Genomic DNA, 24,705 nt, shown 5'->3' with positions numbered 1-24,705 from the left:
GGAGTCAATACATTCCCTTTCTTGTCTAAGCCACTTCAAATTGGATTTTTTGCTGTTGTTGTTTTTACTTTCAAACATAAACATCTTAATTCATGTACTGTGCTGCTGCCAAACTGTTTTTCAGAGTTGTCAACATTTGCTATTAGGCTTAAATTGGTTTTAACTTATTAGATAAGACAGCTGCTTCTAAGAATTCAATAATTCAGGATATCAGGGGTCACAAAGACGCTAGAATGTTGATTCAATCACATTGCCTCCCCCACCCCTGCCAACCCCAGTGAGCAGGAGAATATAAAGTCAAGTGTCATCTGTCACACCTGACCTGGAAGAATGAGTAGATGAAAGACAAATTTCTATTCCCAGATGGTGCTGTGAATAATTTTTTAGGCTGAAAATTTTAAGAGTAACTCTTTCCATTTTTTTAAAATATAAAGCAACCCTTGTTTATTACAGAAAAATCAGAAAATAGCTATGTTTCAACAACCTATTGCTGCGTAACAAACCATTCCAAAGTAGAGAAGCTTCAAATAACAACTTGATTATGCTCCTACATTCTGTGGGTGAAGACTTCAGAAATGGCACAGTAGGGATGACATGTAATTGCCCCACCAAGGACCCTGAACTGGGAAGACTCATAGCTGAGATTGACTTGATTCTGGGGGCAGAATTTTCTGGAGGGAACTGGACTTACATGTCTGACCTTTGATGCTGGCTGTTAGCTGGGACCTCAGCTGGGGCTGGACTGTCCATGTGGCCTGGGCTTCCTCATGAAGCATGGCTGCCTCAGACTTCCTACGTGGAAGCTCGTCTCCAAGGCTTGTGTCCCAAAAGAACTAGACCAAAACTTCATGACCTGTTATGACCCAGCATTGGAAGTCACACAGCATCACTTCCACCACACTTCAATGGTCACTCCAGATTCAGTGGGAGAGAACACAGACCCCATCTTTTGCTGGCAAGGGTGTCAAAGAATTTTGGGGCATATTTTTAAATGACCACAATATTCATGTAAAAAGAAGACAATGAGCAACAACACAGCTCTGCCCACCCAGAGAAAACCGCAATCAACATCTTGGAGGCTACTTCACGGAAACTTTTTTCTTATTGATTTTATAACACTGGGTTAATTTTAAGCCAAATTTCTTTTCCTTAAAAGTGAGAGAAACCCAATTCAAACTAATGTAAGCAATAAAAGAAATGTATTGGATCATAGAATTGAAAATCCCATAGATCTCACTTCAGGAGAAGGTGGATCCAGAAGCTAGATAAGTGTCACCAGGATCTGTCTTACTACACCTCTCGGTTCTACTTTCTCTTAGCTGGTTTCATCTCAGGCAAGCTCTGCACCATGGTGGTGAAAGGCACACTACAGCTCATGGCATGCCTAGTCCTCAGTCTTTATACCTGTAGAAAGAGAGTTGCTTTTCACCTGAGAGGTCTACCCTCATCCTGGGGATGGCCTCCACTGGCCCAGCGTGAGTCATGAGCTCAGGGCGACCTCTAATGAGTGGCCTGCCCAAGAGTATTCTGGGGAGATGAAAATTCATGTCCACCACAGGGATTATACCACACATGCAGTTTTGTCCCCTGCTTTTTTTTCTGATTAACTTTACATCCACGCCTATGAATATGCTTCCAATAACACCATTTAGAATGACTGCTTTGGAGTCCTATGGGTGGATGCACCATTATTTAATTAAGTTCCCTGTTGTCAAACATTTAGATATTTCCAATTCTTTCATTGCAACAATCAGCACAGTATGCCTTTTAACTACATCTTTGCAAACATCCACCAAATATTATTTCTAGATGTGGAATTGCTAAGTCAAAGGACATGCAGGTTTTTCATGCACTTTTTCGTCACACTGTCTTTGCGAAATGTTGTAACACCCTATACTCCCACTTACGTGATTTAAGATTGCTGATTCCTCCCCAGCCATACCCATCCTGGGTCCTAACACTTTAGTAACAAAACCTTTGGCAAACAGACAAAATGGCATTTTGCGGTTTTAATTTACATTTCTCTTATTGCTAGTGAGGCTCAGTGAATTTCAATTCCTCCAGTATAAATGGCATTCCCCAGAAGAGAAGCAAAATGCCTTTAAGAGTGGACTGGCCCAGAGCCCACAGCCCCCAGTCCCTGAGAGACAGTGGGGTGCTGATTGTAATGATAATTTAAATAATAATGGCTACTGTCATAAAGCATTTACTACGATCAAGGGTTGTGCCCAACACTCTCCACTCACCGTCGTGTTTAGCTTCCTCAGACATCATATATCACCCAACCAGTAGGGGCTTGTAGAGTTTTACTCACAGGTCCCAGTTTCATGGCTATAAAATCTCCCTCAAGATTTCTGCAAAGGGATTTGCTTTACTGCGTCCCCTGCAGGAAAGTCTCGGTTTCGTGCCCTAACTCCTCAGCTTTTTATTTGTCTAAGAGCTCTACTCACACAGAGCATTTTGTAAGTTTTGTCAATTTGAATACAGCCTTGGCAGCTGCAGGAAGCAGGCAACAGGCTTACTGCTCCCTGTCTGGGCAACTTCATCTTTTCTTGTTTTCTCTCTCCATCTCAGGAGCAAAATACATCCCTCTCCGTGTCTGTTCAGCAGCTTGGGAATCGCCTTGGGTGGTTTAAACATGCCCTGGTAAGGGTGAGGATGTGTCTGCCATCCTCTACGGACTCACTGATTCTTGTTTTATTTCCACACAAATGACAGGGGGGGAAATGGAAAATAAAATGTTCTCTCTGGCTTTTAACATCTATAAGGTAGGGGCTAATGCTGCCCCATTTTATAGGTGGAGAAAACTGAGGCTAAAAGAAATACAACAATTTGTGTGCAGTTCTACAGTCACACCATCTAAGAAACTCTGAAAGATGCTGTCCTGGCAACAGGAACTACCTACTGACCCTGAACTTGCAGCCCATCTTCTTGCTCCCATGCCTTCCCTCCTGCTTCTCACTGACTGTACCACATTTTCCCATCATCCCCATGCCTGCCGCACAAAGAGACTGTATCCCCATCCTTCAACCTGCAGAGCAGAGCTCAGCCTGTAAAAGCTGGAGAGCTCTGTTGGACACACACCCATCTCAGCATGAAAGGTAAGAAAACGTGATCTTGAGACCTATTCCTCCAGCACCTCCAGCGCTCAGTTCAGCCCTGAGAACAAGGCGCCAGGAGCAACTCTCGAGTTGGGCACAGCTCCCTGGCACATGGGCAGAGATCAGCCTGTACCAAGTACCAAGGCTGACGACTGACTCATTCGCCCAGATCCTTCCCGTTTTCTCAGCTCAGGCAGTTCCTGACGCAGAGCTGAAAATTCTCCTCTGCCTCATTGTGCGCCTGTTCACGGGGGCGGGGGCTTTGGGTAGATTTCTGAAAAGCAATTATGCTTATTACTGGTTAGGATTTCAGAAACCTTCTCTGTTTGCTGAATGCATTAATTTGCAGCCCTTTCCATCACTCACTCTTCCTGACAGCCCCATTTTGCAGGTGGAAAAATGTGCAGATGGAGAGCAGTGGAGAAAGGCTGTAACAAAAAACCAAAGATGGAAGAGAGATTCAAAGGTGGAAGGAGAGCTTCCTGATGACATTATTGGTGCCTGTGGCATTCCCAGGGCTTCACCCTGGACATCTCAGTCATGTAAGCCAATAAATCTCCTCTTTTACTTAAACCAGTTCGAGCTGGCTTTCTCTTATTTGCCATCACAGTCTTCTATTATGACTCTAATTTGTGGTGTCTTTTTTTTTAAAAAGTGTATCTGTTTATATACATATATACACATATACAAACTAAATGTTAGTATTAAATATTCATAACATTTTAGCTTGTTTTACAAAATAAAGGCTCATTAAAAAAACTGAAACCATACAGAATGATACAAGATATAGATCTGGGGTTAAGCATAACCAGTGAAGGGGCTTCCTCTGCCCTCTTCCACATTCCCACTGCAATTAAAGAGATAAAAGAGTGACCCGCAGGGAGAACAGAACTCCCGAGAAGACAACAGCAATGAAACACTGAGGCTCTGTAGCCAATGGGCAAATGGTGACTGATCAGCCGATAAGAAAGCTAAACCCTGTGCAAGGCAGCGGAGACAGCGGAGAAGCAGAAAAGCCACCCCACTTATGCTCTGGGTTCCCCCAAAAGGCTCAGGGGTTGGAGGTGTCATGTGCCTCTTAAAACAAGTAGCACAGGAAATGGCAGGTTTGTTAAAAACCCATAAAAGAAGTGATTAAGGCCTCTGGCAGAGGACCCCTTTCTCAGGCAGAAGATTAGAGAGTGTCTTTCTGGCCTGAAGCAGGACACCTTGGCCTTGGGATGGAGGTGGGGGTTGCCGGGTGGGGGGTTCCAGCCAGAAATCAGGAAGAGGCTGAGTGACGTGAGAGGTAGAATCTGAAGGCTGAGGCCTCATTCTTCTCTCTACTCTGAGAGTCAGGCTTTTACTCTACCAGGCAGGCAACCAGAAGGTTCCACTCTGGGAAAAATGAGCCTCCCAAGAGAAAAGGCACAGGCAGCTGGGGCTTCCCACAAATAGACAGCCCGGCCAATCAGTCCCTCCCCCACCAACACCTTTCTCCAATGCATTTATTTACATGTGTAATTGCTTACAAAGGAGGGAAGGTTGTGATTACTCACACTGTTCTGCCACTTGCTTTTTTAATTTAATAAGGTTCTATGGACTCAGCCCATGTCTGTGCAATAGACTTAAATCTATGAAGAACAGGACATTCACGCAGGCTCCCAGTATCACTCACAGGTTACTGATGTACAGAGGGCGGCGGGGTGGGGGTTGCTTTCCAGGGAGAAATCTGCCGCACAGTGCTTTAACCAAAGGATCAAATTTGGAGTCAGGAATAAGTGACACGCTGATACCACATGTGTTTTTATGTGATGCCCTAACAAGGACACAACATTACTTCCAAGACATGCCCACCTCAAACACACACCTTGATTCCAACCAGGAGCAAACAGACAAATCCAGAAAATGACTAGACTCTTCAAAAAGGTCAATGTTATGGGAGGGGAAAAAAAAATCTAGAAATAAACTGTTCTAGATTGAAGGCAACTAAAGAGATTTGACAACTTAAATGGAGAGGAATTCTAGATTGGAAAGAAACTAGCTAAAAAGGACATTTGGGGGACAGATTTGAATAGAGAATGTAAATTTGAGTATATAATGCATAGAACGTATTTATGAATGTATTAACATCGAATTTCCTGAGTGTAGCGTAAATATGGCAAAATGTTAGCAACTGGTACAACTAAGTAAAGGATACATGGGCGTTTGCTGTACTTCCCTTGCAAGTCTTCAGTAGGCTTGAAATTTTTCAAAATAAAAAAGCTGAGGGCATGAGGGAGTTGGCACTGGAGTCTGAGCCACAGGATTCATTTAGGAAGGTGACTCAACTTTTTCAAGTGCCTTCTCTGTCAAAGGGTGATAAGAATAGAACCTACCTCGTGAGCCTGTTAAATTAAATGAGATGATGCCTGCAAGTGCGTATCAGAGTTCCTGACATAGTAAATGTTAACTGTCATTATCTTCTGCCTCGTTCTTTTTTAATGGATACATAATTCCATTGTCTTGAGTTTCTCTTGATTTAGGCAAGAAAGTCATCACCCAGCTAATGAGGGCTGCTATTTTCTTGTCAGTGCCAGAGAAGGTGGTCACAGTTTGTGCTGGCTGCTAGGGAGTGGAGCACAAAGACGTCTTGCTCCAGCTGATGTATCTGGGTGCCTGACTGGTAGACACCTGTGGTTTCAGAGCCCCTTTCCCCACCTCCTTCGGCTAAAAGAAACCCCTTTTCAGCTGGGAACCCATTCAGCGTGGTTTGAGTTGGGTTCACCCTGCTTCCTCCATTGCTACCGGGGTAGCCACCCACCTAGGTTCAGATAAAGCTCTCTCCTCCAGGTCACAGCAGTTACTTTTAGGATAAGCATCATCCTTCACACAGGGTTCTTCCTGGGAAATCTTTCCACCATGATCTGGAATACCTACGATGAACCAGAAACGCAGAAGCCGATAAATCCCAGCCCCGGCCCCAGGCAATCCTTGGGTCTAGGAGGGGAGACTAACAAGATACAGGTCCAGCGGTCTAGAATCCCAACCCCCTCCAATGATCAATACTTTTCATTCCTTTGTCATTTCTTCAAATGAGGCCCCTAAATTGAACTTCTCAGAAACGGGCTTTATCTGCAAGGCAGAGATTTAAGGTTCTCTCCAAAAGACCTGGAAGGAGCAATTTCCTCCCAATTACCACTAGTTTCTCGTCAACACCATTCCCTTGGGAGGCATTAACAGAGGGGAGATGGCACCAGATGATACTGTCAGGGAACCTGCACTGTTAAATAACTTCTGAAAATTCCCAAGGTTTAATGACAACGCTTTTCTTTTGAACTCCTAACTCCTTTTTTCAAAAAGCACTCTCCAGCTATTTCATTTTATTGTGTTCAGACCATCCTTTGACGCAAATGGGACAAATATAGTCATATCCGTTCCTCTGATGGCAGAGGGGGTGGTGCAGTGTCAAGCAGAAAAGCACCAGTTCCGGCGGCAGAAACTGCCAGAATTCACTCTTGGCTCTGACAGCAGCTTGTAACCTGGGGCCAGTGACTCTGTTTCTTGGAGCCTTGGTTCCCTCATCTGCAAAATGGAGATTAAAAAAAAAGTCCTTACTTCACAGCCTTGTGGTAAAGCTCAAATGAAATAATGAATGCAATGGCCAAACTTGGCATGTAGTAAGTGCTCAATAAATTTTAACCATTTTTTTTTTACTTTTATTTGCATTTATTTTTTGCTGAATTTATTCCCAGGCCATAAGTTTTTGTTTCTTCAGTTTCTTCTGGGATATCTTTTTCTTCTGTGCAACCTCCTCTTCTGGTTTAGGAACAATCTGCTCTTTTTCAGTAAGGATCATCTCAATGTGGCAGGGAGAGCTCATGTAAGGGTTGATCCGACCATGAGCTCTGTAAGTCCTGCGCCGCATCTTGGGAGCTTTGTTCACCTGGATGTGCTCAATGACCAGTGAATCTACATCTAAGCCCTTAAGTTCTGCATTACTTTCTGCATTTTTGAGCATGTGCAGTAAAAACTCAGCACTCTTTTTGGGCCATCGACCCTGTGTCCAGCCCCACTGTTTTGCCTGGGCACACCTACCAACTCCACCATTGTAACGACGGAACGGCACACATTGCTTCTGTAAAGTGACGTCCTTCAAATACTTGGTGGCTTTTCGGATATGCATACCCTTCATGGCCTGGGCAGTTTCACGAGTGTTCTTAAAGTGAACACGAAGATTTGAACCTCTTGATTTGCATGATTTTGTGGGGTTTTCTGGGTCAAGTGAATAGCGAACCATTTTTAGAGGTCACCTCAGGCCGCCTACCGGAAAAGCTAACCATTATTATTATTGTTATTACAGGCAGTCCAGGGGTGACAGAGATAGACAAGCAATCGGAGAGCTGGCAGAAGCATGGTGCTAGACGTGGAGGTAGATACAGAAGGTCAAGGAAATTGTGCCTGCTCTCAAAGATCTCACCACTAGACTGGGGAAATGAGAAAAATGCAGTGACAAATGAAACAATAATGCAAGTAATGAAGAAGGAACCCCCTATAAAAGATGTTCCCAGGTCACACTGACACTCATACACACAGTTCAGGCATTGGAGCGAGCTCCACAGAGTAAGGATGGGAACTAATTCATCTCTGGCTAGGAATCAGCATAGCATCAACCCCAAGGAGATGCTCAGGTGCACACGCAGACATTTGTTACAGACAAATGTGGTTTGAGAAGTGTCTTGATAAACTCTTGCAGGAAAGTCATGGCAGGGGTCATCGAGTCGGTCTGGTCTAGGATTCAGGTCTACCTGATGCCCAAGCCCCTGATCTTCCTATGACAACCCACTGTCTTCGCTGATTTCTCTCTACATCTTCACAAACTCTGAAGCAGAAGACGTGCTCATTCCGCACTGGTGGAGGGGATGGAAGGGTGGGCGGATGGCGGGTAGCAGAGCAATGAATGGATGATATATGAATGGGAGGTAGAGGGACAGTAGACAGATGAATGGATGGACTGAGGCTTGATAGCTGCGTAGCGGATGGATGGGTGGACAGGGGCTGGAAAAATGGTGTGGATGAGTAAGCTGGATAGTTGAAAGATGAAAGGATGATGAAGAGAAGGATGAGGGTGGATAAATGGACAGAGGTTCAGACTTGCTTTTAATTAAAATCTCATGAGGTATAACCTGTAGTTTGGGCAGTAGCCCAGGGTGAAGTGCAATCAAGTACAGTTAGGTACTTAACAGCTCAGTACTTCTTGTTAAATGACAGCTACTTCACAATATCTAAGCACTGTTGCTCAGTACTTATATTTGCCAGAGCCTGTGCCAAGCCCTTTACAGGGATCATCTTACAAAAGTCCCAAAGTCATTATGATTATACCCATAAGGAGCTAGAGCTTAGAGAGACATGTCTCCAAGGTGCACAGCATGTAACTGGCAGAACCAGGACTCAGACTCAGGCTGCTGAGAACTCCAAGCTCCTGTCTTAACCTCAGCGGTCAATTTCTGTGATTGACCTTTTTCTTCACAGAAGAGGCTCATAACACCAACTAGGCATCAGGAAATATTTCCCCAGGGAAGGAGACACCTGAACTGAGTCTTAAAGGCCAGGAGCCCAAAGGGCTTTCGGGGCAGAAAGGAGATGTACAAGCTCTTCCCACATGTGAGAGGGAAGCAGGAAAAAATACAAGACTGTAAAGACAGGCGAGGACAAAATCACGGAGGGTCTTGAATACCATAGATGGAATAATTAACAGTAATATTAGAAGTAATGAATACAGTGAGTCAAGCATTCCACCAAGTACTTTTACTTGTATTAGCTCCTCCATCCTCTCAAATATGTGAGATTAATTGCCACTGTTACCCTGATTTGAGAACGCTGAGCCTGTGATTTAGTAACTTACTGAAGGTTTTACCACTAATAAGTGGCAAAGTCAAGACTCGAACCTGGGTCTCTCTGACTCCAAAGTCCGTGCTCTTAACCACCATGCTGTACTGCCCTGAGTTTAACTTTATCCATTCCACAAGGGTTTGGACTTCACCCTGTCCAATGGGATGCTATTGAAGCTTTTAAATAGGGAAACGGCCTGAAAAATGTATATATGAGAAATATCCCCTCTGATGACTATGCAGGTTAGACAGAGGGCTCTCCCATGAGTCCACCTTGGGAATTTTCCATGTGCCTACCTTTGCCTAGACAGCCCGCTCTCACCTCCCAGATCCCTGAGCCCATTTACTGGATGAGAGACAAGATAACTGATTCTCTGTGTGACCTTATGAGGCCCTGGCCTCATTGCACCTCAGATTCCGCATGGGATGTGAAAGCGCAGGCTCACAGATGCCTGGGGATCTCTCCAGCTCTGACACTCTGCTTCCCTTTGATCTTTTCTGGGACTAAGTGGCTAAGTGTGCCACTTTCAGCCACTCATAGCAGCCTCAGGAAAGTTGACATCTGCATTTTTTTTCACACTATCATGAAGTTGCAAAGGCTCCTCCTCCCAATATAAAAGAGTTATTTTTGGCCACTGTTCAAAGCTTTGTTCTCCTAGCCGTCCGGTGTCATCGCCAGCTTGTCTCTACAGAATCCTCTTCAAGACACCTTTGCCTTCCAGACCCACTAACTCCAAGGGAAGCTATTTATAAGCCCCTGACAGTGTTTAATTGCTGATTGCGTCTAGCTGAGGAGTTGTCAACAAGTAGCTTTATACCGGAGATTGGTTCCCAAAATGGCCCGCAGACGTGTCAACTGTCACTTGCTTGAGAACTGGGGAAAGTTTGTATTCCATTTAAATGTAGTCTGGGAACTAAAGTTGGGGGTTGGGGGGGGGAGTCGTAAACCAAATGGTGAACATGGCCTCTGGCTTGTGCCCTGGAGAGAACTTGGGTAGGACCAGCCCTTTCCCTCTTAGTGGAAAGGCAGGTACTAATGAGCGTGGGGACTAGAGTGTGCTGCTTATGCGTGTGGGCTTTGGAGCCAGACTGCCTGGGTTCAAGCCCCGCTCCTTGGCCGATACAACCTTGAGCAAGTCACATAACATCTCTGTGCCTCAGTTTCCCCACATGGAAAACGTATCACGGGTTTAAGTGAGTCACTGTGCATGACGTCATAAGAACAGCATCAAGAACAAAGTAGTTGCTCAACAAAATGTCGTATATTATTATTATTAGGATTCCAGGGACTGTGAGAGACCCAACTATCCCGAAATAAACATACTGTAAGGCTGTGGTCCTCAAATTGTGCTCCCAGCTTACCAGGCAAACTTGTTAGAAATGCAAATTCTCCAACCCCACCCAGGCCCACTGAACCAGCCTCTCTGGGGGTGGGGACTGTCATAAATCCGGGTTTTAACAGACCCTCTGGGTGACACTGATGCACAGTGAAGTCTGAGAACCATAAGCGTCCCTCTTTCCTCCTAAAACACCCCTAGTGAGCCTTCCTTAAAGCTGGATAAAGATGGCAGCAGTGACTGCGACTCGGGGCAGGTCTGCCCCTTTGCCTGAGCCGCAGTGCCCCCTGTTGTGAAACAGGTGAAAATACAGGGCTGTTGTGAGGAACCAGTGACATTAGGGAAATGACAAGCCTGACTGGCCATCCCACCTCTGTTTTGTCTTCCCAGAAGATGCCAGGAAAACGTCCCTGGGACGAAAAGTTGGCCACCACTGATTTAAGTTTGGTTCCCTGGCTTTGCAAACATACATACCTTTGCAGTAAAGAGAAATCCAAATGAGAGGTGAGGCTCTGGGTGACTCTCAGCCCGTGGCCCCTCCTCTCTAGGTTCCATTTGTAAACCTGGGAGCAGAGGGCCTCCAGACCAAATGACTGGGGGGAGAGGAACGGCTTCAGAATGACCAGGACTCAAATCCTAGCTCCAGCTGAGTGACATGGGCGATTTATCACACCTTTTGGAGCCATTGAAAAGGAAAATAATCATCTCCCCTCTTCAAGGCTGTTGAGACAACTAAATAAAATCTCTTACCCTGGAGACTCTTATTAAACACCTATTATATACAGGCTCTGTTCTTGTCCTGCAGATACAGTGGTCACCAAGACAGATGTACTCCAGCCCTCGTGAAGCGAACATTTTAAAGAGGGAGACAGACATTCCATATCTAGTTACAAAGTTACTTATCTTATTACCATTGCGATAAAAACACGGTGACATAAGAGGGGCCCAGTCTGATGTGTGGGGCTAAGGGTAGGTGAGAAAGTAATATTTGGTTTGAGAGCAGGTCTGAACTCAGTGGGCAAAACTTCAGCAAAACTGCAGAATCTTGAAGGCCACCTTGAGAATTTTCAGCAATAAGAAGAAACAGAGACCTTTCAGCAGGGACATGAAGTGATCAAATCTGAATGACAGACCTGTTTTCTATCTTGATGACAGTGTTGGTTATCTGATTCTGAGTGTTTGTCCAGATTCACAGAATTGCATTGTTTTTTAGTGTTCAGTGAATTCTACTCATATTGTTTATGAATAATACTTTTTAAAAAAACAACAGATTTAAAGGGCAGAAGACCTAAATATGACATTTCTCCAAAGAAGACATCCAGATGGCTAACAGGCACATGAAAAGATGCTCAATATTGCTAATTATTGGAGAAATAGAAATCAAAACTACAACGAGGTATCACCTCCCAACAGTCAGAATGGGCATTACAAATAATAAATGCTGGAGAGGATGTGGAGAAAAAGGGACCCTCCTACACTGTTGGTGGGAATGTAAATTGGTACAGCTACTATAGAGAACAGTATGGAGGTTCCTTAAAAAACTAAAAGTGGACTTACCACCTGATTCAGCAATCCCACTCCTGCGAATACACCCAGAGAAAACTGTAATTTGAAAAGACATGCACCCAATGTTTATAGCGACACTATTTACAACAGCCAAGATATGGAAACAACCTAAATGTCCATCAACAGATGACTGGATAAAGAAGATGTGGTGTATTTATATAATGGAATATTACTTAGCCATAAAAAGAATGAAATAATGCCATTTGCAGCAACATGGATGGATTTACAGATGATCATTTTGAGTGAAGTAAGTCAGACAGAGAAAAGAGTAAGACAGATATGATATGATATCACTTATATGTGGAATCTAAAAAAATGATATAAAAAAACCCCAACAGATTTGCTACAGAGAGAGAATAGATTGGGCTGGAGAACAATTAGAAGGTCTTTACAGGTGAGAAATAAGAGATGACTGTGCCTATGCTGGTGAGTGGTGGTGAGAATAGGGAAGGGGGTGGATTCAAGAGCTAGTTAGGAGGGAAGTATATACACAAAATACCACACAGCATGAGGCTGGCATCTTGTAGGCTCACTCTCAAAGCTCTCTCATATCATCTATATGAGCCTTAAGTACACATAGACAACTTTCAAGTGTGTATCTGCAGTTCCTGCCAATTAGAGCACGCTATGGCCTTGTAGGTTCATAAGAGAAAGGAACCAAGGACAGAGATGAGTGGGCAAAGGCATCTTTGGAGACCCAGTGGAACAGAAATTTACATATGATCTCATCTACATGTGGAATCTAAATGGTGATCATTTCACAATACACACAAGTAATGAATGTTGTGTACCTGATGTACAACATAATGTTGTATGTCAATAATTAAATAGTTATTTTTAGAAGAAAACACTTAGGGTGTGAACAGGGTCTTGAGTGATGGCTGCAGAGGGACAACCGGCTGCTGTCCATAAGGAGACCAATAACAGTGAACTGTAACATCATGGTAAGCAAATTCATTGACACAGATGAACTTAATAGAGACTCCAGATTTAATGTGTTATCTCACACCCCTGGAGATGTCTCTGACTGCTTACTTGGTGATCAACTAAAACTTGAACCCAATGGTGAGTTTAATTTAATGAGTTTGGGATGCTGGAGCCTGGATTTATATGCCTGGAATTAGACAGAGGAGATAATTCAAAGGCATAGGGACATCAAAAGGCTTGATTGGATTTGTGATGTGCAATCTTCACACCCACCCACCAACTCTGTTCCCCAAGAAGACCCAGAAGACACTGCCTTGACCAAGGCATCAAGTGGGGATACTTGTGTCCCTGAAAGCTCGGTGGTTGCTCTCTTTGAATGATAGGTTCAACTACAGGGAAAGTCACCGTTGATATGGGTTCCTGATTTCAGTGAAAATGATGGGATCCTGAAGTAGCAGAAGACAAATGGCAGCACTTGACTTTCAGACCAGGTGGGCACATGTATATAAAAGGCAATAGGGATGTCCCAGTAATTAGAATGTCTTAGTCCACAGAGGTCTTTGATAATGGCTAATTGATCACAGAGTCCTGGGAACAAAATAGATGGGCACTCTATTGGAGAACTGCTTGATTTCTGTAACAGGAAAAATTTTAGATCTGGTAGCCAAAAATCTGACAGTCTCCACAGCGAAGAGTCATGGCTTTACCCAGTTTCAAAGTCTAAGTCAATTCACACATGAAGAGCCCTTTGATTGTAGTGGAGGTGGGTTATTCTTGAAGAATAGCTCTATACCATTGTCTCAAGTACACACAGTAAATCTTCCTCTAAGAATTTCTGTAGCCACTTGCTAGAGTGACTGTGTTAAGAGGAAAAAAGAAATGTTCAGAGATTACTGTCCACTGGCTCTGAACTGACGCTAATTCCTGGGGACCCAAAATGCCCCTGCGGCCCAAAGTGGGTATTGTAGTGTCAGGTGATGGAGTCTCAGCTCAAGTCAGACTCATGGCAGACCCAGTCTGTCCCCAAATCCCCACCATGGGTTATGTTCTCAGTTTCTAAATTTGCCATTTAAATAGATATACTTGACAACTTGCAGAGTCCCCACACTGGCCCTTTGAGCAATGGGATGAGGACCATTATGGTAGGAAAGACGGAGTGGGAGCCCTTGGAACGTCCCCTCTTACTGCAGTGGTAAACCTGAAGCAATACCACATCACTGGGGAAACGACAAAGATTAATGCCTCTGAAGTCTTGGAAAATAGTAGGAATATTATATCTCCCACTTAACTCTCCAGTTTCACCCATGCAGAAGTCAGATGGCTCTTGAAAAATGAGTGTGAACGATTATAAACTTAATCAGGTGGTGATTTCCATTGAAGTTGCTGTTCCAGAAGCAGTATCTTTACTGGAACAAACCAGTGTGGCCCTTGGCACTTAGTAAGAAGCTACTAAATTGCCTAATACCTCCCCCTACCCCACACCAATTTATAAGAGCAATCAGAAGCAGCTTGCTTTTACCTAGCCAGGACAACAATCTAAACGCCCAGTCATGCCTCAAGAATACATCAGTTCTCCTGTTCTCTGCCATAATATAATCCACAGAGATCCTGACTGTCTTTGACTTTGCACAAAACATCACATTGGGCTATTACATTGATGAGATTTTGCTCACAAGAGCTAATGAGCAGAAAGTAGTAAGTAACTTTAGATGCCTTAGGAAGACATATATGAGTAAAGGATAGAAGACATATGTGAATAAAGTGTTGGGGAGTCAACGGTCTGAAGCATGTCAAGATATCTCCTCTAAGGTGAAAAGCAGGTGGCTCTACCTTGCACCATCTGCAATGAAAACGGATACAATATTTAGTAGGACTTTTTTGGATTTGGGAGGCACACCACATTTAAGTGTGAAATCTGACCCACCTCAGCGTTATCTGTAAGTCAGTTTCAAGAGAAAACCAGTCAAGAGAAGGTTCTACAGCAAGTCTGGGCTCCAATGCAAGCCACTCTCCCACTTTGGCTTTATGATCTAGCATACCCAATGATGTTTGAAATGTCTGTGGCTAATAGAGATGCTCTGCAGAGCCTCTGCAAAGCACCGATAGGAGAACTGCAGCTCAGACCCTTAGGATTTTGGAGCAAATCTACCACCTCTTCCACAAATAACTATTCTCCTTTTTAGAAACAGCTTCTGACTTGCCACTCAGCCTTAGGAGAGACTAAACACCTAATCGTGGAACATGTGGCCTGAGCTTCTCATCACAACTTGGGTGTTGTCTGACCCATCTAAACATAAGACTGTGCATGTACAATCCAAATCTACCATGAAATGGAGATGGTGTATAAGAGGCCAAGCCTGGACAGGCTCTGGGCAGGTCCAGAAAGCACAAGGAGGGTGCATGGGAAGATGACTCCGACTCCTCAGATATCAACTCCTTTCAAATCACCTCCCCTCCCCTCTCTTAATCAGTGCCTTTGGCTTCCCAGGGTGTTCCTTAGAACCAGTTGACTAAGGAAGAAAAAACTCATATCTGTTTTACAGGTGAGTATGCAAATTTCTGGTACCACCTGAACACGGCGAACTGCAGCACTGCAGCCCTACTCCTGGGTTATCCTGAAGGGCAACAGTAAAGTCAAGTCTTCCCAGCAGGCAACTTCAAGAAGTACATCAGGTTGTCCACTATGTTAGAGTGAGAGGAGGCCAGAGGGTTCTCTAGTAACCCATGGGCAGTTGCTAATGGTTTGGCTATATGGTCATGAACTTGGAAAGAACATAATTGGAAGACTGGTAACAAAGAAGTCTGTAGAAGATGCATATGAATGGCCCCCTCAGAATGGACACACACTAGGAGGATATTTGTGCCCATATGAATGCCTCCACAGAGGGCATCCACTGCAGAGGACGGTCTTCATAATCAGGTAGACTGAATGATGCACTCAGCAAATGTCAGCCACCCCAGTGCATACTTAATAGGTCCCTTAACAAAGTTGCCATGGTGACAGAAATGAAGGCTATGCATGGAATCAACAACATGAATTTCCTTGCAAGGTCAACTTGGCTAAAGCTATTGATGAGTGCCTAATCTGTCAAGAGACGAGATCAACACTGAGCTCCCAAAAGACACTATTCCCTGGGGAAACTAGGCAAACACCTGGTAGCAGGCTGACTACATTTGATCTCTTCCATCTTGGAGAGGGCAGAGATTCATCCTCCCTGGAAAAGACACATATTCTGGATACAGATTTGCCCTCTCTGCCCATAATGCATCCGTCAGAACCATCATCTGTGGACTCACTGAATGCTTTATCTACCATCTTAGCATTCCCTGTAGTATTAATTCTGATCAAGGACCTAATTTCATAGCAAAGAAAGTACAGAAATGGAATCATGCCCATGGAATTAATTGTTCTTGCCAAACACCCCATTATCTAGAAGTGGCTGGACTAATTGGAAGGTGGAATAGCTGACTGAAGACTCAGTTACTGCACCAGTTGTGAGATAACATCTTGAAAGGACTGAGTTCTGTCTTGTAGGATACTATATGTACTTTGAATCAGAGACCACTGATTTTGGTTATGAGAAACCCTATCCAGACTAAATCCATAGGTCTAGAAATAAAAGGATAGAAGTAGAAGTGTCTCCTCTCACTATTATATCCAATAGCCTATTTTCCATCTCAAGAACCTTGAAGTCTGCTAGTTTGGAGGTCTTAGTCTCCAAGGTGGGAATACTTCAACCAGAGGACACAAGAATGGTTCGACTGAATTGGAAGATGAGACTGTCACATGGCCACTGAAGCACTCAGCAGAAAAGGGGTTATTTACAGGATGGAATAACTGATCTGGATTACCAAGAGGAAATTCGATTGCTGCTAACAAATGGGGACAAGAAGAACTATGCCTGGAATGCAGTGGGTTTTCTGGGTCATCTCTGAGTGTGCCCATGCCCTATAGTCAATGTTAAGGTAAAACTATAGCAAATGAACAAATGAAAAAGTAGAAGAATCAGGGACTCAGACCCTTCGAGAAGGATGGTTTGGGTCACTCCATCAAGTAAAGAATCTTAAGTAGCTGAGGCTTTGTCTGAGAGAGAGGAAGGTACAGAATGGGTAGTGAATAAGGGAGCCACAGACATCAGCTATGAGCTCATGACCAATTACGGAGTCAATGAATGTAGCAGCTTTGTGTATATTCTCTTTGCTTGTTATATGTATGGGCCTGTTTTTATATGCCACTTTCTTCTTCTTATTTTTGTTTCATACACATTTTTTAACCTTAATTTTACAATTTGGTCTTTAGGTAACAGACTCTTCAGGGGGCTTGTGACAGAGCCAAAAAGCAGTGAACACAAGTAGCAATGGACACAATGACCGTGGGGATGGTGCTTCTCCTTTTTTGGGGAGGGTGAGGACTTCACTTGTAATAGGGACGACCACATCTTATTAGATGGAAAGCTGAATCCCACTGGGGATTTCTTGGAGACCGTGCAGAACCCACACCCCAGGGCTGTCCCCACAAGGGTCAAGGGAGACAGGCTGAAAGCTGCTGCGGAGGGGATTGTTAAAGCTCCAGCACTCCCAGCCTGCCAGCCCGACAGCAGCAGGAACCCCCTGGGCCAAGACCTGCAGGTGCCAGCTGTCGGAAGTCACTGAGGTGGGGAGGGCAAAAGGATATGGGTGAGGCCTTGAAAGTGTCTGCTACACCAAAGTTTCCTTCTCTACAAAATGGGGATAAGAATTCTCACCTTACAGGGCTGCCACCTTGCTGCTGAGTAGCTATGAAAATGAAAGGAGATGCTATAGACAAAGCACCTGCCACGCAGTAGGCCCTCAGCATGAGTCCATTCCCTTTTCTTTCATTTTAATAATTGTTTCACCATATCAAGGACTTACTCGGTGCCGGGCACTATATACCCAGTGTTCCCCACACCTGCGATATACGTACTAATCACCTTATACAGAAGAGGAAACAAAGGCTCAGTAGGGCTTAAGTCGCTTTGTCCACAACCCCAAGCATGTAAGCACCGTGTCTGCCTGACTCCTGAGCCCTTGCTCTTAATCTCTGCATTGTCCGGAGTGGCCAGTGGCTGATTCTGACATGCTGCCCATCTGTGCTCATGTCAGAGCTCGGGTGCCACATGCCTCAGTCAGCATCTTCCCTTGTCAGACATCACCCAGATTAGTTTCGGGAGAAGCTGCTGCCAGGAACTGGCATGTCTTCTACTGCTTCTCTTCCTTCTTAATTGGTGGCCCACCAAGACAGCTCAGGTGGGTGGGAGGAAGTCTTCTTTCTCCCTGCCTCAGGCTCTGGCCTCTGCAGCCCACACATGTCCCAGAAGCGTTGTGAAGCATCACTTTCTGAGCACCTCCTGGGGGGGAATTCATTTTGAATCGAGGCCCCAAGGCTTGCAGAGACAAGCAATGTGGCAAGGCTCTTGTTCTGTCGAACTAGCTCATTCGAGCACAGAAGAAATGGACACACTGCCCACTTTCTGTCTCTCTGCCTTGGGACACCCAAGCTCCAGCTGCTCGCCTTTTCCTCATCCGATTCTTAGTCTGGTGGGGACAGACTGAGCATGTGCTTAGGGTACCAGCAAAGCAGGGCACCAAAAGTGACAGCAGGTAAGTGCGAAGCAATGTGGTAAGCAGGAAAAGTGATTCCTGTATTTAGGGTGTGTTTCTGACATCACAGGTCGACTCACTGAACTCCATTTGGGCAGGCTTTCCTGCAGGCTAGACGCTGGCAAACCCAAGTCTACAGATTGGTCCTTGAGACACCTCTCTTCCAAAAACGGATGCACTATTCAGAAGGCAGAAGTGAGGTAGAGAATGTATTTCCGCTCTTTGCACTGGCAAGCATCTGCTGAGAGCATTTGTTTTTTCCTGCAGCAGTGAAAGTAGAGATCCAGTGACTAAGTGCCTTGCTCTGTATTACTGAGACGAAGGTCATGGACATCTGTTTTCTTGCCATCAATCAAGGGAGAGGCAGTGTGGTCCTGGGACCAACAGTGGCAGCGCAGTTTCCTGATCTGTGCACCTCAGCTGAGGCAATGTTGTCCTGGAGCCAGCAGTCAGGACAGGGACTTCCTGAAGCTCCAGCTTCCTGATCATAGAGGATTTAGAAGCTCCCTTGGTGCACCAACCTTGTAGATATATCCTGGGAGACACTGCTGGAAGCTCTACCTAGAACCTGCTCCCCCAGCACATCTGACAATCCTGCAAGCACCCAATATCCCCTGTATGAAGTCTCTTTTGGCTTGACCTGGTCTAAGTGTTTCCATTATATGCAGCAGAACCTGACTAATACAGGGTGCTTCTGATGTCCCAAGACCCGTGCGGAGTTCTTTACATTTAATCTTCACAATGGCCTTCTGAGTTCAGTATAGTCAGGTACGTGGTGGCAAGCAACAGAACTGATCTTGACTAATTTCTGCAGAAAATGAACTTACTGGAAAGATATTTGTTAACCCAGTGAATCACTGGGAGAGGGAAGCCTAGGGAACTAAGCTTAGAAATTCCACAACTAAGAACACAGTCTGAAAGCGGGGGAGGGTATAGTTCAGTAGTAGACTGAATGCTTAGCATGCACGATATCCTGGGTTCAATCCCCAGTACCTCCATTAAAGTAAATAAATAAATCCACTCTGGCACAACCATGTCTCATGCAAATTTGTCCCAAATTACATGTGACATACTAAATAAATTTTTAATCCCATTTTACAGGTAAGTAAGTAGAGGTTCAGATAAGTTAAATAAGTGCCCTAGGTCACAAGTCTGTGTGACAGTAGAGCTCCTATTCACTTCCTCTCATCCTTGACATCCTGCCCTGCTCACCCCCATCCCTCATTTGCAAAGCAGACAGGGAAGAAGGAGCAGGAGTGGGCAGAGACCAGCAGGAAGGGCGAGAGGTCTGGAGCCAGGCAGTGCTCCAAGCACAGACTATCCTTGGAATGTTGGAAAGTTCTGTTAGAAAGTCCTTCTGAGCCTGGGGCATATTCTTCTAAAGAACTTTCTTCATTGGAAAAATCCTGTGCTTTGAGGATGGAATTGAACAAGCGGGAACAGCCAAAGGTCACTGGGTACCACAGCTGCAGAATCAGGAAGGACATCAAGCTAGGGGATACCACTGGAGATTGGGAGCCAGCCACAGCTCACACAGAGACAAGCCTAAAAGGGCAGTCAGTGCTGGGAGGGCCGTGGTGGCTTCGATGGAGGAACCCAGAGGATCAGTGGTCCAAAGTCACTCATTAGTTATCCAACCTTGAGGCAGTCACTTCCCGTCTCTGAGACTCAGTCTTCTCAACCCTCTGCTGAGAGGCAGAAAATTATAGTGGTTAGGAATGCTGGCTTTCCAATCAGACAGTTGAGTCCTCCTGCATGATTTGGGGCAGGTTCTCCAATTTCTCTGTGCCTTTTTCCATATCCATAGAGTGTTTTTGTTTTTTTTAATGGAGGTGCTGGGGATTGAACCTAGGACCTCCTGCATGCTAAGCAGACGCTCTACCACTGAGCTATATGCACCCCCCCCTACCAGTATCCATAAAATGAAGCTAAGAGGCTGTGAAGCAGGGCCATCAGAACGATTAAATGAATTGGCATAGGAAAAGGATTTTGAACTGCAGTAGGCATATAGCAAGCACTCGAGAGATGTTAGCTACTGTTTTTCTTACCTTGGAGGGAAGTATGAGGATTAAAGGAGACAGCCTGCGTGAAAGGTTTCACAGATTATTTGGCTTATTAGCTCAGCTCAGAAAACAGTGGTTTTCTGGTTACCTAATACTGCCTAATAAACTATTCTAAAACATAGTGACTTAAAATGACAGCCCATTACTTTGCTCACAGATCTGCAATTTGGGAAGGGATGAGCAGATTTGGCTCATCTCTGCTCACTGAAGCATAGGGCTGGAGGACTCATTTCGAGATGGCTCACTCCCATGGGTAGCAGGTTGGTGCTAGCTGATGGCTAAGAGTTCAGCTGGGCCTCTGGGCCAGTAGCCTACATTATCTCTACCTGGGCCTCTCCACAGGGCTGCCTGGGCTTCCTCACAGCATGGCAGCTAAGACACGTGAAAAGACTGAATGTGGAGCTTCCAGTCTCTTAAGGTCTCTGCCTGCAAATGGGCACAATTTCACTTCCACAATGTTCTCTCAGTCAAGCAATCGCGGAACCTGCCCAGACTCCAGGGGAGGCACATAGATCCCTCCTCTGGAATGCAAAGACTGTCAGAGGATTTGCAACCATCTTCAATCCACTACAGGCAGTTGTGTTTTCAATCTAAGTACCAGCCCCAGGCACACATACACAGACATGGGTGAGCCATGCCCCAACCAAGAAGTAGATGATCAAAGGAGGAAAGAGGAACCCTCTCCAAATTGGATAAATCCTACTTGTTGTTTAAGATTCCACAGAAGAGTCTGTGAGTCTCCTATCTCCCACGGTCCCCAGCTGAAGCGCTTACTCTGCATCCCCAGTATCCCTGCCTCCCTCTTCCTGGAGCTGGTCAAGGAGCTGACTGCTGTACTGCGGGCTGTAAGTCCAGGCTATATAAGCACACAGGCTGTGGAATCTTTGGGTGGCTTCCTATGCTCCCTCAGCCTTGGGCATCTCATCTGGAAAGTGGGCATGATAAGCTCTCCATCCTAAAGTCATTCTGAGGATTAACTGAAGCCATGAGTAGGTAGGGTGGAGAAATTAATGAATCACCTATTAGGCCCATTTTTTAAAAAAATGTGGCCTATTTTTCATTCCAGAAACAGATCTCTTCTTGCTCTTCAGTTCCCCACCTTTCAAGGTTGTAGCTAGTGGACAGGGGTCAGGAGATTTAAATAACCAACTCAAAGTACAGCTTTCTAAGGTAGGAAACTGTATACATATATGCAGAGTATGATCTCAACTATCTAAAAAGATGGAGACTAGAAGGAAATAAGCCAGAGTGTTCACAGGGGTTGATCTTGGAGGTTGAGTTTATAGGTGCTTTTTTTCCTACTGTTTCTTTGTAACTTGTGTGTGTGTGTGTGCCCACATTTTATCAGTTTATGGGGGACTTTATAATAAAGACATATATATAAACTGAGTAAATTTAGGCTAGCATTCCCCGCCGCCACATACACTCCCACACACACTCCCACACACACGTGTCTTTCTATGGAGCAGGCTCTCCAAGATGGTACGGGCAGAGCTCTGGGCCAGATGATTCTTCCCTGGGCCGAAGTGAACCCCACACTGCCCTTCGCCCACATAACTGCCAGAAGATTTCCCCACTGTAGACCAAGAACACCCTCGCATGATGCAGAAAAATGTTCTTAATTTTTCAGAGATGCATTTGGGGTGAAATGTCAGAATGTTTGTAATTTACTTTAAACTACTTCAGAAAAACAACAGATAAAAAATTATGGCCAAAAATAAAAAAAATCCCCAAACTCCATAACAACTGCCAGATCTAGGGGATGGATATATGTGTATTTTGTTCAATTACTCTAGTTAACTTTTCTGTTTGAAAATTTTCAGGAAAAAAAAGAGGGGGAAAAAGTCCCACCCATTTCCAAATGTCCCCTGTCGGTGTGGTACCACCTCTGGTTGAAAAACTTCTATCTTCATCTTGTATCAGCTGCATTTTCATAAATGTGTCTACGGGGCTGCCTGTTTTTCTTCAAACGTTTCTTCCTTGGCTTCCTTCTCTTGCAGATGACATCTGGATGTAGGGGAAATGTCCTCATGGCAAAGGGAAGAGGAGGCCCTCCTACTGCCCCTTTGAGTCCTTGCTGGTGTCTTGAGGTACCCCTTGCTCTGCCTGGTCGATCAGTGGGGGCCTGATGGCATGAGGTGCTGACGTCCAGAGCCACTGAAACCCTGTTCCCTCCAGCACTGACCCAACGCCACCACCACTCTCCTGGGCACCTGAGCCCCTCTGAGTCTCAGCTGCGATCTCCATCCAGCCTGCCTCGCTGGTCACCCTACCGCTCCTCACGCTCACTGTTTTTCATGCCTCTCAGCAAACTCTTACCGTGAGCACATAAGGACCCCTGGATCGATCTCTTCCATGCCACGTGCATCCTGAGATGATCCCTAACACAGGTGACAAAAGTGGAGTGGGCTAGGATGCAGTAATGAGGGGAGTCCAACCATCCATCCTCACTGTACATGTATATGGCATTTCATAGATTTCATGTTCACTCTCTTTTCAATTACAAATTCTTTCTGAGTGCCTGCTCTGTGCCAGGCACTGTCCTAAGGGTCTGGGCCCCCCACCCCACTACTTAGACACACTAGGCACCTGTTGATATGTGAAACAGCAAACAAGGCATGATGCAGCCATACAAGTGAATATCAAGCCGATGTTAAAAAGAATGAACTTAATTGACATGTTCTGATAAGGAATGATATCTAAGATATGCTGTTCAGTGAAAAAGGGAGTTTCAATAAAATAGCTAGCATAGACTATGAGCCCTATTTCACAAAAAATTATAATAATGAGACCTGAAAATGACACACTTTTCTGTCCCTGTGTTAAATAACACTGGGACCAAGCAATAGCTTAGGGGCTTGCTCCAGGAACTACCTGCTCTTTGAAGGTAAGACCCGATAAAAATGAAACACCTTACTTATTAAAACATGCTCATTTAGACTCACTTCAAGGCCTTTGCCCCTCTGCATTCACCAATTCAAAGCTCTTACAAAATCTGCCCAATCCCAACCAGTTACCTGCCTTATATGACCCACCTTAAAACCACTCAGTGCAGCCTTTAAAACTGTAAGTATCCCTCCCTAATGCCTTCACTTAGAGATACCACTAAGACTTTATCCAAGTGTTTTTCTCCCTTTGTGTGGTAAGTTTTAATATACTTAGTTTCAGGGGATGAGCATAGCTCAGTGGGAGAGCGTATGCTTAACATGCACAAGGTCCTGGGTTCAATTCCCAGTACCTCCATTTAAAAAATGAAATAATAAACTCAGCTTTATTTGATCACCAAATTTCCTGGTGGTCTTTGAGGGAATCCATGATCAATAATGATAATAATTAGGTACGTGCTGAGAACTAAGCTAATTGTCTTAGTCACTTATCCCCACCAAGCCCACCTGGTGAGATTTTTTTGTGTCCTTATTCCCATTTTACAGAGGAAGAAATTGAGGAATCAAATTTGAGCACCTTGCCAAATATTACACAGGGAGTAAGTGAGAGATCACATTGAAACCAAGAAGTCTGCTTCCACAGTCTGAGATCGTAACCCCCTACATTGCTTCTGTTCTAGTTCTTAGGTGCATATAAAAATTACTCAAAATCCCAGTGGCTGAAAATCAACATTTCTTTTGCCCATAAATCTTCAATCTGGGGAGGGCTCAGGGGGGTAAGTACCTTGGCTCCACGTGGTGTCGGCTGAGGCGGCTCTGACCCCGGAAGCTGGAATCACCTGGAGGCTCATTCTTTCCCTTATCCGGCAAGTCACGCTGACCGTCCCCTGGGACCTCAGCTGGCCATCAGCCAGAACACGTGCCCGTGGCCTCTTCACATGTCCTGGGCTTCCTCACAACCTAGTGGCTGGGTTCCCACGGTAAGCGTCCCCCAAAAGAGGTTTCTAGGTGAATCCATTTTGCCTTTTATGACCTGACCTTGGAAGTCATACAGCACCAGTTCTGCCACATTCCATCTGTCAAGGCAATCACAACGCCTTCCCCAGGTTCAAAGTCAGCAGAAATCGATTTACCTCATGGGGACTGGCAATATCAGAAAGTCCATGTGAGACTGGAAACATTGCTGTGGTCATTTTTGGAAAGACGATCTTCCACAGACCCACATATTCAAAGTGTATGTCCATAAAATCTGCAATATTATGTAACAAATAGTTAGCTCTGGTTATTTCTAGGGATCATAGAGGGTCTTTTATTTTCTATGATGTGTGGATTTTTGTAACAGGTGTATAAAAACC

At 44.8% G+C, this 24,705-nt stretch overlaps 1 protein-coding gene and 1 pseudogene across 11 annotated transcripts in view; both read right to left on the bottom strand.

Annotated features, from left to right (window-relative positions):
• The window catches only part of PDYN (prodynorphin), an 87,775-nt gene that overhangs the window by 40,963 nt on the left and 22,107 nt on the right, over window positions 1-24,705 (bottom strand). For 9 of the 10 annotated variants that reach the window (XM_072943934.1, XM_072943937.1, XM_072943935.1 and 6 more), the window contains 2 exons: window positions 24,135-24,599; window positions 5,884-5,995 (listed from right to left, as the gene is read on the bottom strand). In XM_072943934.1, coding sequence (XP_072800035.1) covers window positions 5,884-5,995; window positions 24,135-24,201 — 179 coding nt within the window. In that variant the 5' untranslated portion in view covers window positions 24,202-24,599. The remainder of the gene's footprint in view (window positions 1-5,883; window positions 5,996-24,134; window positions 24,600-24,705) is intronic. The other variant, XM_072943943.1, reaches the window with a different exon arrangement.
• Window positions 6,768-7,400, bottom strand: LOC140687397 (large ribosomal subunit protein uL22 pseudogene; annotated as a pseudogene). Its single transcript, XR_012061666.1, has one exon. The product of XR_012061666.1 is annotated as a large ribosomal subunit protein uL22 pseudogene (transcript).

This window comes from Vicugna pacos, chromosome 19, assembly GCF_048564905.1.
Source record: "Vicugna pacos chromosome 19, VicPac4, whole genome shotgun sequence".
NCBI lineage: Eukaryota > Metazoa > Chordata > Mammalia > Artiodactyla > Camelidae > Vicugna > Vicugna pacos.
The sequence above is the reverse complement of the archived record's forward strand: the minus strand, read 5'-3'. Positions and strand labels throughout refer to the sequence as shown.